Below are 13892 nucleotides of genomic sequence, written 5' to 3' on the forward strand. Positions count from 1 at the left end.
ATTGTCAGTGGCAGTAAGTAAAATAAAGAGATAAAAGTCAAAATTGTAGGTGAATACAGAAAATCTTTGAATTTCTTTTGACAATTCAGCATACTTGCTAACTAGAGGGATAATACAGTAAGTCTGATAAATTTATTCACAATTATCACAATGCCAGTGCCTTTATTTAAAAAGTAGATTCTGTTGAAGATTCAACTTGGAAATGAAAATGTCAATCAAATAGAGGTGCCATGATGGTAGAAAGATACAATTTTACTTTTAATAATCTAGGACTGCTTGATAATCAACAAGAGCTACACTCTGAATTTCATAGATAGAAAATAGCTTTGGAACAAAAAACATTATTTTGGTCTTATTCTTTTCCAGCCCAAGAATTGACACTTGAAAACTTCCTAATTGAAGTGTATTCACATGCACTGCACATCCAAATATTCAATCCTGCATAGGTTACAAGAATGTTATAAGCATTAATAACTGACACTTTTCAAACTAGGCTTCAGCTGGAAGCCATTTTATTGAGCTCTACATGAGAAGAATGAAACACAAATTGGAGGAGATGAATCAATACTTTACCCATTGCATCAACAAGTCAAATGTTCCCAGATTTTTATGCTCAATTTACAAATAATGGAGGATTTCAGTGATTCACACAATCAGGGTGTATCAGTCTCTCAAAATAAGATGCAAACACTAGGACACTTTAAGGGTATAATGGAGTGCCTTGCCTAATTTATCAATACAGCAATAAAAGTTAACTAATTAGGTTTTTGATGCTTGTTGGGGATTAAATGTTTGTACTGAAAGTCAGTGTCACATAACTATTGGCCCTTCTTCAAATGTTTATATATGAACAATGAACAAAACTTATGTTTAGATGCTTTCTAATAATACAGGCAAAAGTGTTAGAAATACCATATTATCAGCCATCCATTAGCAAAGTGGGTTATTAATTCTGAAGGTACAATAAACTTCCCTCTTTTGATATGAAAAGTTGCAAAATATTGAAATGCCCAGCAAATCGATAGGGGTTTTATTTATCTAACAATCTTTAACCAGAAAATCGATAAGTATGCTAACATTTTAATTTACTATCATGTATATTTAAGTATTGAATGTTGTAACAGTGTGTTAAATGCAGCTTTAAGATGAGCTGCCCAGATAGGGCCAAAGAGTACCAAATCTTCAATCACAGAAGTGTAAGATGATGCATTTGGCAAATAAGGCAAGGGAATACACAGTAACTGGGAGGATACTAGGAGGATAGTGTAACAAATATACTGATATATATAGTGATACGAATATCCACAGATCAATGAAATTAGTTGGGCAATCCAATAAGGTGATTTCAAAGTCATTTAGGACACATGCCTTTATCAAGTGAGACATTGAATATAAGGAATGTGAACTTATACTTGAGCTTACCTGAGAAACTGGGCCATGGCCAGAGAGGTGCATACAACTAGCACAATATAAGAATATGGAGAAAGCTGCAGAGGACCACCCAGCACCCGAAGTACAGATTCAACCCTGATCTCAGATGCTGACCGTGGGAGTTTGCATGTTCTCTCCATGAGTGTGTGGGATTCCCCTATGTGCTTCTGTTTCCTCCCACTTATCCAAAAGACCTGCAGGTTGGTTGGTTCATTGGCTACTGTAAACTGCTCCTGGTATGTAGGTAGGTGGATAAATCTAGGAGGTTAGAATGCGGGGAGAACAAAATATGGGATTAATGTAAATGGGTTGATGGGTGGTGCAAACTTGGTGCTGGAGGACCTTTTCCATGCTGCTTCTCTCCATGACAATGAGAGTTCTGGGATGGAGAGCTTCAATTACAAGGTGAAACTCTAATCAGGTTGCTTCCTTTGGAACAAACGAAGATGAGAGGAAAACTACATAAAACTCTCAAGGCCTAAATAAGATGAAAAGGGAATACCAACTTATCCAAACAGAGGTCAATTACTTTGTGAAATAAAATTGAGGTATTTTACTTTTTTACTACCCAAGAATGATGCACATTTCGGGCTGCCTGCTTGAAAGAATGTGATAGAAACAGAAACTCTCATGTGTTTGAAAAATTCCTGGATAAGCACATAAGTGCCTGAACACATGCGCTGACATCTGCTGCGTACAATGCTTTTTTTTAAACTTGGGTTCAGTAACTACTTTGAGCATTAACCTTTGAATCTACATGATGGGAGCCTAAGTACACTGTCTTACATTTAAGTTTAAATGCAGATACAATTAAACCTTCAATTTCTATAACTAAAGGACTTCAGTAGAAAAAAGTGAAACACTTACTGAGTTGCATCATGACTTATCTGCATCTTTAAGTTCTGAAGGCTGCTTCTGAGCTGTAAAACATAATTCAATATTTTCAGCGATTAAAGAATATAATTCCAAAATCTAGAAAATTGAAACTTCAGTTTATGTATTCCATTATATTGCATTTAAAATACTACTTTAAAACTGTACTAAAATTGAGCTGTAAACTAATAAACCCAATAGAACCCAAGCTGTAAATCTATATTTTTAAGTAAAAATCATTAAGTTTGAAATATTAGTCTGTATTTCATTCAGTTTTGACCAAAGCTTTCTAGAAATGAAAATGTGTTTAGATGCTGCACTCTTCCTAAGAAACTGTTGTGACACTCATTCAAGAAGCCTGGCTGGGAGTTAAAAAAAAAATTTGCATGTATCAGCTGAAACTAGAAGTGCAAATCAATGTAATATTCTTTTATTTACAAATAGCTCAGCAACACAAACTAGTTTCGTACCTGAAGAATGGGGAATTTGAGAGGAACAGCACCTAAGTAAGTTAGTGGCTTCCAAAGAAGGTGTAGGAAGGGAGGGTGGAATAAAGGAAAAGAAATGGGGGCAAAACTGAAAGTTAAATAATCTTGTAAGGAAACATTCAATCATCCTTAGTTACATCAATATATTTACAGTAATGTGCAGCAGCCTCAGGTAGAGTGCATAAGACATTTGTACTGTACTCTATTTGTCAATGTGGAGCGGACAGCAAGGTTGTAATTCTGCTGGGAGCAAATGGTGTTGGGAATTGCAAAGGTGGAGTGCGACGGGAGAAGTACGGGACAGGTGACAGGCGTGCTGAGGTGGTGGGTGGGGTGGCGCAGGAGTAGGCACACCCAACCCTAAGACACCAAGCAAGGTCATCTGATTCCAAACAATTGGTTTATTGATTATTAGAGAATGTCTCTCTGGTGCCTCCCGTTCCCTCCCCTCTCCCTTCCCTTTTTCCCAACCACGATTCCCCTCTCCCTGCCCCATTTCCCAGTCTGTAAATAATAGAGACCCATATCAGAATCAGGTTTATCGTCATTAAATATGTCATGAAATTTGTTTTTTTGTGGCAGCAGTACCATGCGAAAGTTTTAGGCTCTCTAGATATGTGCCCAAGACTTTTGCACAGCACTGTGCTTTTGATTGCCCATGTTTTAATCAGATAACAACTATTTCTTAAATATAACAATAAATCATTTATTTGGATGTTTTTATTCATTTATTGCAATCTATTCCACTTAGCAAGAGTCACCTTCAAGAGAGGATAATTATAAACATTCCCTTTCTTGAAATAGATGTTCTTGAATTTCAAACATAAATAAAAGATTTTGATTTAAAATAGGTCATTGGTTAATGCTGTATCAAATTCTGATAGCAATGTCAAAATATCATACACTGATTACATTAAATTCCACAATGCAAAGCTGAAATTTTGTTGCTTTGTTCAGTAACTAAGGGCAACACTGGCAACAGTTCATCATGTACAACCCAATATATTGGACTACACTTTAGATTAAATTTTTATCATATGGAAGTTAAACACTAATGTAATACAGTTTGCTCCCAACCCCCCCTCCCCCCCCAAGTGTTCTTTATCTATAACAAGTGAGATTGTCAGTGCATAAATCTCAGCTCCAGTGTTGCGCATTGAGGGCAAAATCCATAAAACAAATCAATCTGTTTATTATTGCTCAAAAAATGAGAAAGGTATAAATGTCACCAAAGTGGCCCATGAGCATTAAGATTAGAAGTGAAATGTTAAAAGTCAGTAACTTGACTATCCCACCTAAAAATAATCCTAGGTTTGATTTACAATTTTGCTACATAATAAATTAAAACACAAAAGTCATAATCTGCTTTTCTAATTTGCACAAGCCACTATGATTTGACACAGCATGGAGGAGGGACGACTGAGCGATATTACACCTGAATTTGAAGGGTCTCATGATGGGGAAAGAATTAACCTAAGTTTTGCAATAGAAATTATGATGAGGAAAAAAAGTGATCATAATATTAGAAAGAAAATAAGACATCAATTTCCAAACTGATAATAAGCTGTTCCTTGAGAGGACATGCCATAAAACTGCCAACTATAGACAGTAAGTCATGGCTGGGGTGTTTTGGAGTGAATTAATTTTTGGTGTTAAGCAATATCTGCTGCTCAAAGCCTCCCTAAAGAGGATGTGTCTTTGCAGGGGAATCTCAAACTAGGGTTTTAAACAAGCAGTTATCTACTTTAGACAGAACTGAAGCATTTCTCTCTCTTTCTTTCTCTCTCTCTCTCAGGTCATGTGTCTTTGGAATACTCTTCTTAAAGCAGATTTTAATACTTCTAAGGCTGAGGTTGATTGGTACTTTAATAAGCATGGAGATGAAAGTTTAACACGTGGAGTTGATATAACAATTGGATCAGTCTGCTTCTCCTCCCAATTCGTATGTTTGTATAGTTTACTTAATCTCCTCATTTGAAATAAGACCCTACAAAACCTTAAATTTATCAATAAGTACCTGTAAAAACTTTTATTTTTATTTTGCATATTTGATCACTGTGCATTTTTCTGGAATGAGGTTTATACAAACACTGGAAGGACTACCTCATGATTCCAGTACAATGAATATGCTAATGCACACATATTGATTAATCAGCTCATCTCCAGTGTTATGAAAGCTGGACTGGTGACTGCACTCCCACTCTAACTCTTACCAGAAGACCCAACTACAGCTTTCTTGAAATCCAGTCAACACTTACTAACTTACCTCAAGAAGAAGATGAAGCTTAGACAGATATACTTAGCTTTTATGAAATAGTTTTTAAAATCAAAGCTTCAGATAATGCGGCTGCAATAAAATTTGGTCTTTTGGAGCAATAGCAATTCCTATCAACAATCAACATTTTTCATTAAATAATGTGCATCAAACATTAAAGTGCCCTGAGGTGTTGAAAACCCTCACAGCACTTTAAGGCATGACTGGATGATTGGGGAAAGGAGAAATATTAGCTGCTCCTTTTGAGTGGCAAGATAGGCTGGAACATCCTATTTTATTTGTATTCATCTTTTGATTCCATGGAAAATGAGTACTTCACTCAAAGGAGGTATTGTTTTCCTCCTGAATATGAGCATGCTGTGTATATTAGTAGGTAATCATACCAAGTGAAAATTTAAAGCCAGACCCGTATCTGTCCACATGCTTTATATTGCAGTTAGGGACGGATATACTAGCTCATTTTCATCTTCTTAAAGTAATGTTCCCAACTTTTTTATGCCATGGACCAAGCAAAAGGTTTGTGGACCCCGGGGTGGGAACCGCTGTCTTAAAGCAAGACATGTGGCTAATTATATACTCTAGTCCTTGTTCTGTCTGACTGAGTTAAAGATAATTCTACTAAAAAATGAATCTGGGGCTGTCTAGTTGTAAAGTTCATTGTATACTTTCACTATGAGCTGAACTATAAGAAGTACTGGGTTAACTGACAAAAGGTCAAATTAAATAATCCAAAATCTGATTAACAATCTTAGAAATAAGAATCTTGAAATGGATTTATTAATATATGGACAAAAATAGCAAGTCAAAAGATGTATCAATTTTTGCAATAGAAACATCTTGCATAACTCAGTAGGTTGGTTTGGTAATTCTTAAAGGCAGATAAAAACATTTCAACAAAACCAATCAACTGTATCTCAGAAACATGTTGCCTTTAAAAATGTCCAAGTAACTTGCATAAATAATTTTAACTTTGAAAGTAAGACTTTTGGAAGTAAATTTGTCAGATTATAAAATCTTAACTGATACTTATAGAGCTTGGAGCAATCCAAATAGTTCATTCCCCTGATCTCCCCCCTTTGACCTGTAGCTTTCCCCAGATAATTATTTAAAATTTTTCTTTTTGAAACTTACCATTATATCTGCTTCAACCATTTTTCAGGCAGCACAGTCTAGAATTCACTATTAAAAAAAATGTTTCCTTGCGTTGCCCCGGTACTTGTTTAAATCTGTCCCTTGCCCACCGCACGCAATTTTTTTTTGGCTAATCTATCAAGATGATTGAGATTCTGAATCAAATCAACTCAGTCTTCTCTGTCCCATGCAGATCAACTCTAGTTTCTCTCAATCTTGAAGGTCACAGCATCCTAAAGTTAGATGCTAGGCATTCAAAACAATGTTGTGGTTGATGACTAGTGTTTTTGAGAAGATATAGTACAACTTTTGTTGCCTTAAACTTGATGTCTCTATTAGCAAAGTCAGTATCTGACAATGATGGCACCCTATATGGACAGAATGTCTGAACCAGATCAGATGAAGGGTCTCTGCCAATACATGCACCTCTCTCCAGTCTCATTTCTGGTTTATATTGGCTTCCATCATTTTTTCAACCACTATTAAGTTACTGTGCAAAAGTCTTTGGCATATTTATATAGCTGGTAAGTCTAAGACCTTTATAGAGTACTGTAGTAGTTTTATGCATTGCACTGTACTTCTGCCACAAAAAAAAATCAAATTTCGTGACATATGTGAGTGCTGATGAGCCAGATTCTAATATGGATCTCTATCATGGACTGAGTGAGAAGGCGGCAGGGAAAGGGAAATCATGGTTGGTCTGTAGTGATCAATAAGCCAAGTGTTTGGAATCAAATGACCTTGCCTGGTGTCTCAGAGCTGGGTGTGTCTGCACCCTCGCCACCCCCCCACTCCAACCGCCTCTGGCACCCCTTCTCTGCCACCTCTCCCACACCCTACCTACGGTAATAAACCATTTACCATAGTTGTGGTTAAACAAAGAAATCTTCTGAACTGATTTACAGATGTTATGAACATACTGTACTGTTCAATGAAAAAGGAACTCACTCCTAACCAAAAGTGAAAACAGTTAAATTTTAAGATTAGGATAGATAGGATAACCTTAGATGTTTATGATGATGAGAAGATTTAGTCAGGCCGATAGATAATGTTGAGTGTAGTACTTACTAATGTAGTTCTGGTCCTGTGGTATGGTTGTACGATTGGCAAACCAAGTGGAGTCACCCACTCTACTGAGCTTCCTGATTGTGCGATTAGTCGGGCACTTTCTGTTAGCCAGTCCTAAAGGCAAAGGAAGAATTTACATGAAAAGTACCTAAAGTACACGGGAGCACATAATTACTAATAGCAACTGTTTCCTGTTGTTATACGCCAATCAGCTTCTCGAGCCTGGTCTGTCATTCAGTAAGATCATGGATGAACTTCTCCCTCAATCCTTAGTTGCCTGATCTATCCCCATATGCCTTTTAATATCCAGAAATGTATCAACCTCTGTTTTGAATATATTCAATGACTAAGCCTCTGCAGTACTCTTCAAGGATTCCCAACCTTTCTTATGCCATCTGAAAATAAATCTCAAATATCAATGATGTGTTAATTGAGGGGTCTGTGGACACCAGGTTGCAAACACCTGTCTTAAACTGTTCCAAAGAATCACCACTCTCTGACTGAAGAAATTTCTGTCCTAAGTGGCCTGGTTCTTACCTTGAGACAGTAACGCCTTTGTTCTAGACTGCTTTGCCTGAGGAATCATTATTCATTTTGTTGATTACCTCTGAGAATTCGACTGCAATGCTTTGGAGGAAATTTTGAAGACAGGGCATTGATATGAAAAATTAACTTTGCTTGCCTCTCTCCAGATGCTGCATGACCTGCTTTGTATTTTTATTTTAGTAAACGACTTCATTACTAGCTCATCCTCAGGGATTTTAAAATGCAAAATTTGTCACATAAGATATTGTAATTAGACAGTCCGGGAATGCTTACCCACTGCATCTTTCAAGTAAGAAAAAATCCAATTCTACAGCAACCTATAAATCACAGTATAAGTGACCGACTAAATGTTTGGATTCCTAAAAGAATTTGGTTGTATTGGCAAGCACTATGGCAATGAGGCAATTTGGAAAGGATTATATGCAAATATACATACATATATATATTTTTTTTAAAAGGAAGTGAATATTGCTTTTTTTTTAACATTGTTAGTGATTTTCAGAATGCACAAACTAGGTGGTGGATTGTTAACAACATCTTATAGACTCATAGAAACATGCAACACAGAAACGAGGATTTTTAGCTCATCTCAGCCAGGTCAGAGGCGATGCCTCTCTAAGCTGACCCCATTTGCCTGCATTATGCCTTTCCTGTCCAAATATCATCAAAATGCCTTACAAGGCGCGAAACGAAAGACTGTGTGGCGCGTCACTCCTCACACAGACAGTAGGTGGCCGTTGACTCACAAAGAGTTCATCCGCCCTTTGACAGGTTTTGTGTTTAGTCCTGCTGGCTACCTACACGCCCTCCTCCCTGGTTAATCGAAGTGCACCGGGGGTGTGCCGGTTGAGTCGCTGACAACCCGACCCGAGACAGGTAGTACCCACGATACTAACGCAAGTCGACATCGATGACGGCCCATTCACCATTGAGGAACTGAAGAAGGCTAAATATGCACTCAGACAAGGCAGGAGCACTGGACCAGATGGGATACCACCAGATGCCCTGAAGAACTGCGACCTGGATGACATCTTGCTGGACATATGTAATACAGCACTGATGAAAGGTGACAAACCAGAACAGTGGTCACTCTCAAACATTATCCCAGCCCCCAAATCTGGATCCCTCACAAAGACAGATAACTACCGCGGTATCAGCTTGACCTGCATCTTAGCAAAGTTATACAATCGGATAATCATCTTGAACAGAATTCGCACCACCATTGACCCTAAGCTAAGATTCAATCAGAATGGTTTTCGGCAGAAGCGCACAACAGTAATGCAAATACTTGCTCTCCGTAGGATCATCGAGGAAGTCAAGAAGAACAACCTACCAGCCATGCTTAATTACATCGATTTTCGCAAAGCTTTTGACTCATTCACCGAGGTAAAATGCTGAAGATCCTGAAAGCTTACGGAGTGCCAGACCATCTACTGAGAGCAATAGAGTCCAGCTATACCAAAACCATGGCGAAAGTTGTATCACCAGACGGAGAAACAGCAGTGTTCGAGCTCCTAGCTGGTGTGCTGCAAGGAGACACTCTGGCACCCTACATCTTTATAATCGTCCTTGATTATGCTCTGTGTCAAGTTACCAAAGATCATGACAAGCTTGGTTTTACCATAAAGCCAGGGTGAACCAAAAGGGTCAGACCAGTTACACTCACAGATCTCGATTTTGCAGATGACATAGTCCTGCTCTCTGACCAGATGGAGGAAGCACAGCAGCTACTGACAAAAGTGAAATAGAATGCAATAAAGTTGGACTTCGCCTAAACGCTAAAAAGACAGAGTACATGGCATTTAACTGCAATGAAGATACTCTCAAGACCGTAGAGAATGATACCATTAAGAAAGCCTTTGACTACAAGTAGCTCGGGTCAAGAATGATGAGTTCGGAGAAGGACATAAAGATACAGAAGGCACTGGCGTGGAGGGCTATGAACGACATGAAGGAAATCTGGAAGTCGAACTGACCAGAGGGCTTAAAAAGAGGAACTTCATAGCAGTCATAGAGTCCATTCTCACGTACGGATGTGAGACGTGGACACAGACCAAGACGATGCGAAAGTCTTTAGATGGCTGCTATACACGAATGCTCCGGATGGCTCTTGATGTGAGTTGGCAATAGCACATGACAAACGTTGAGCTCTATAACAACCTACCGATGCTCTCCACTAAAATCGAGGCGAGAAGACTGCAACTAGCGGGGTCCTGTCTACGCCACCCCGAGCTACCTGCCAGCCTAGTCATCATATGGGAGCCCAAGCACGGAAGGATGAACCCTGGGCGCCCTCCCAAGACTATGGTCAACACGCTCCAAGAAGATAGTGGCGCGGCTAATGTAGATGAACTGAACACACTGATGAGGGAGAAGGAGAAGTGGAGAGTCCGTCATCCTGCCCGACGCTAGCCTCCTAGGCCTGAGTCGACGTAGTAGTAGTAGTCCAATATTGTATTTGTATCTCCCTCCACTACCTGGGGGTGGCACAGTGATTAGCATAATGCTTTATAATGCCAGCGATTGGATTTCAATTCCCACTGTCTGTGAGGAGTTTGTACGTTCTCCACATGATTGCATGGGTTTCCCTGGTGCTCTAATTTCTTCCCACATTCCAAAGACGTACAGATTAGCAAGTTGTAGACAGGTTACGTTGGCACCAGAAGCATGGCAACACTTGCAGGCTGCTCCTAGTACATCCTCGGTCTGTGTTTGTCATTAATGTGAAGGATGCAATCCACAAGGTGTTTCTACGTACATGTGACAAATAACCTAATCTTTACAACTTCTGACACCGAATTCCAGATACTCCACCACCCTTTGTGTGGTGCACTTTCCCTTTAGATATCCCTTCAATTTCACCTCTCTTAAAGTTGTGCTTTCTCATTCCAGGCTTCCCTGCCCTGGGTAGATGTGATTGTATCTACCTTTTCCATGCCCCTCATAACTTTATAAATCACTCTTCAGCTTCCTATATTTCAGTGAGAATAAACACAGCATATCTAATCTCTTCTTCTAACAACTCCTCCATTCCAGAAAACATTCTGCCACATCTCTTCAGGAGAGAAGAGTTAGATTGATCTTAGAGTAAGTTAAAAGATCAGCACAACATCCTGGGTCAAAGGGCCTGTACTGTGCTGTAGTGTTCTGTACATGTTCTATGACTCTATTGTTATCCCATCCTTCCTGCAGTGTGACAAGCAGAACTGTCCAGAATAATACAAGAGTAATCTAAACACTACCGGATGGAAGGGTGGAGATGTCTTTCCCAAATGAGGTGCAAGGTGCTCCTTCCCTTTGCTAGCCTGCAGATCACCCTTGGGCAAGGTGAGGCAACCTGCTTAGCTCCGCCACACCACCCCCAATCAGAATCGTGTGAAGCCGTGGGAGCAGGTGGTGGATTCATCACATGAGCAGCGGTGCATACCACAAGTCCTGGTTATGCGACCACTGACGCCAGGCAGACGATGTCTGAAGAGTATTGATATTGGCTGGGTTCACCTGCCTTGTAAAGACACTGCCCAGAAAAAGGCAATGCTGAAAAAAAATTGCCATGACCACGATTGTCCTTGGAAAGACCACAATCGCCTTCGTCATACAACATGGTATATAAAGAACAAACAAGTCTAATGTTTTGTCATCCAATCTCGAAATTGACATTTAACTCATGAACATTACCTCACTACTTCTTAATATTTCTGTTCTTGCACTACTTATTTTAACTATTTAATATACATACACACACACACAAATGCAGGATTTTAAAACACTTATTGTTGCACAGCTGCAAAGTTAACAAATTTCACAACTTATGCTAGTGATATTATATCTGATTCTTATCTTCAAAAATTGCTCCAAGCAAAAACTGACAGAGGAGCTCAAGACACAATATTATAGCTCAAACAGAACCAAACAGTATGATCATATACTTCCAAATAGATCATGAATACTCAGCGTCAAAATTATGAATAAGTTACCTAATTTGGAAAAGAAGTTCACTCCTAACAAAACTGAATTTAAGAGCTGTTTCGTTTCTAGCTTTTACATTATTTAACAGAAATAATTCTATCAAGAAAGCAGTTTTTAAAAAAGAAATACTTACATTTTTGATTAAATATCAAGTTCAATCAAGCGACAAAGTCAAAGTCAATGTACATGCTAAAATGTTAAAACATTTATCTTCCATATTGATATATTTGCTTATTGTTTAGAACTGATCATAGTTATCAATATAACTGTATTTAGTGAAATTACCTGAATTTCCCTGGTACCAGTAAACATCTCCTTTAAGCTGTTAAACACTTGGTGCACCAAGTAATATGAAGCATCCCACACATATTCCTGAAAATTAAATTAAATACAATTATTGTAATTAATTTTGCACTTTCAATATTGAAGTCAGTACATAGAACAAAAGTCCTGTGAAGTACACACTGGAGACCCATCACTATTAAAGGAATGTAAAGAATTAGCCATTTGATATTATTTAACAAATGGAATTTCCCCACCATGAATTTAATAAAAGACATTTTGTTTTGAGGATAAAACATACAAATAAAAATTTAATTGCATTTTAGTTATACAATGTAGGTGTTGCACACAAGATAAAGTGTTATATTTTTATAGGCTATTTCTCTTACACAGTGCCTGGAGAATGAGCTGTTTCTACTCCAGTTCTGTGGGATCTGACATATTGGGCTGAGCTGGAGCCCCACACTCCACCTGAGGTAAGCCAGCTGATACCTGAAAAGACCTACAGGTTCATAGTTTGTGAGGCAATGGGTTCCTTCTGCTGTTTACACTGGGCTTCATGTGCTTCTGACACATGGGGACAAGGCCCTCTATGTGATGCTCAATTTGTCTTCCGTCTTTGAATGGGCCAGGGATTCCTGACTGTCACTCAGGTTTTTGCAACTTCTGAAGAAAATGTTGCATCTTTGAGTGGACCAAATTACCATGTTAACAGAGAAAGGCTTTGGACAGAGCTGAAGTCTAGTGTCCGGTATACAAATGTCATTGCTTAACTAATACAATCAACCAAATGTTACTGGACCTCAATGACAGAAATAGTAGCTGGTGGACTGGAGGTAGTGTTGGTAATCCCTCTGATGCTTGCTGTACGCAGTTCTGCAATCAGATGCAATTGGGGTTTAAGAACTGAGGTGAACAATAACTGTCACAGGCGATGATGCAGTTTTACTCGACACTGACCTGCATTCAGATTGGTTCTGTTGTGAAGAGTTGGTTAGGATCACAGCTTCCAGGCAACTAAATTTGAGCAGTGTGCTCCACAGTCCTTTGGAATTAATGTCAAAATATTTTACTGAGGTTGAGACAGGCATATATGCAAGTGGTTGATGTTGCTTTGTGCATAGTACATCAAAAGCTATTTTTAGAATCAAAACACCTTTGTTTTGAAGTATTACTTTTGACTAAAATAGATTTCTAATTTTTATATGAAATTGGCTCTTATTGATTTAGTGACACAGTGTGGAATAGGCTGTAGGCCCTTCAAGACACATCCCCCGACAAACCTGATTAACCCTGACCTAATCATGGGACAATTTACAATGACCTATTCAGATCTCTGGTACTTCTTTGGGCTGTGGGGGGACCTGGAGAAAACATACGCATTCTACGGACAGGACGTACAGACACTCCTTACAAAATGGCGCCAGAATTGAACTCCAAGCTCTGGGATGCCCTAAGCTGTAATAGCATTGCACTAACCGCTATGCTACCGTGGCATCTATATAACAATGTCAGAAACATGCTTTATTTTTGGAGCAATTTCTTATTTTAATACCCTTTCTAGAAAAGACTGGAAAAATAAAGAAAAAAAAATACAAGATATATAACCCTCCATTCCACAAGGGAACCTTGAAAAGAAGAATAGAATAATACAAACGGTCCGAGGGTTTTGAAATCTGATTTGCCTTGCAGCTTATACACACAAACTACTGGAGGAACTCAACAGGCCAGGCAGCATCTATGGAAAAGAGTAAAAAGTCGACGTTTCAGACAGAGACCCTTCATCAGGATTGAAAAAAAAGATTAGAAGTCAACTTACAAAGGTAGGG

At 38.7% G+C, this 13892-nt stretch overlaps 1 protein-coding gene across 1 annotated transcript in view; it reads right to left on the minus strand.

The window, feature by feature from the left end:
• The window catches only part of polrmt (polymerase (RNA) mitochondrial (DNA directed)), an 87870-nt gene that overhangs the window by 8387 nt on the left and 65591 nt on the right, over positions 1–13892 (minus strand). Inside the window, exons 14-16 of the mRNA XM_063032688.1 lie at positions 12067–12153; positions 7267–7380; positions 2299–2351 (exon numbers count right to left, since the gene is read on the minus strand). Coding sequence (XP_062888758.1) covers positions 2299–2351; positions 7267–7380; positions 12067–12153 — 254 coding nt within the window. The remainder of the gene's footprint in view (positions 1–2298; positions 2352–7266; positions 7381–12066; positions 12154–13892) is intronic.

The sequence above is a fragment of the Mobula hypostoma genome, chromosome 24 (genome assembly GCF_963921235.1).
Source record: "Mobula hypostoma chromosome 24, sMobHyp1.1, whole genome shotgun sequence".
NCBI classification, from domain to species: Eukaryota; Metazoa; Chordata; class Chondrichthyes; order Myliobatiformes; family Myliobatidae; genus Mobula; species Mobula hypostoma.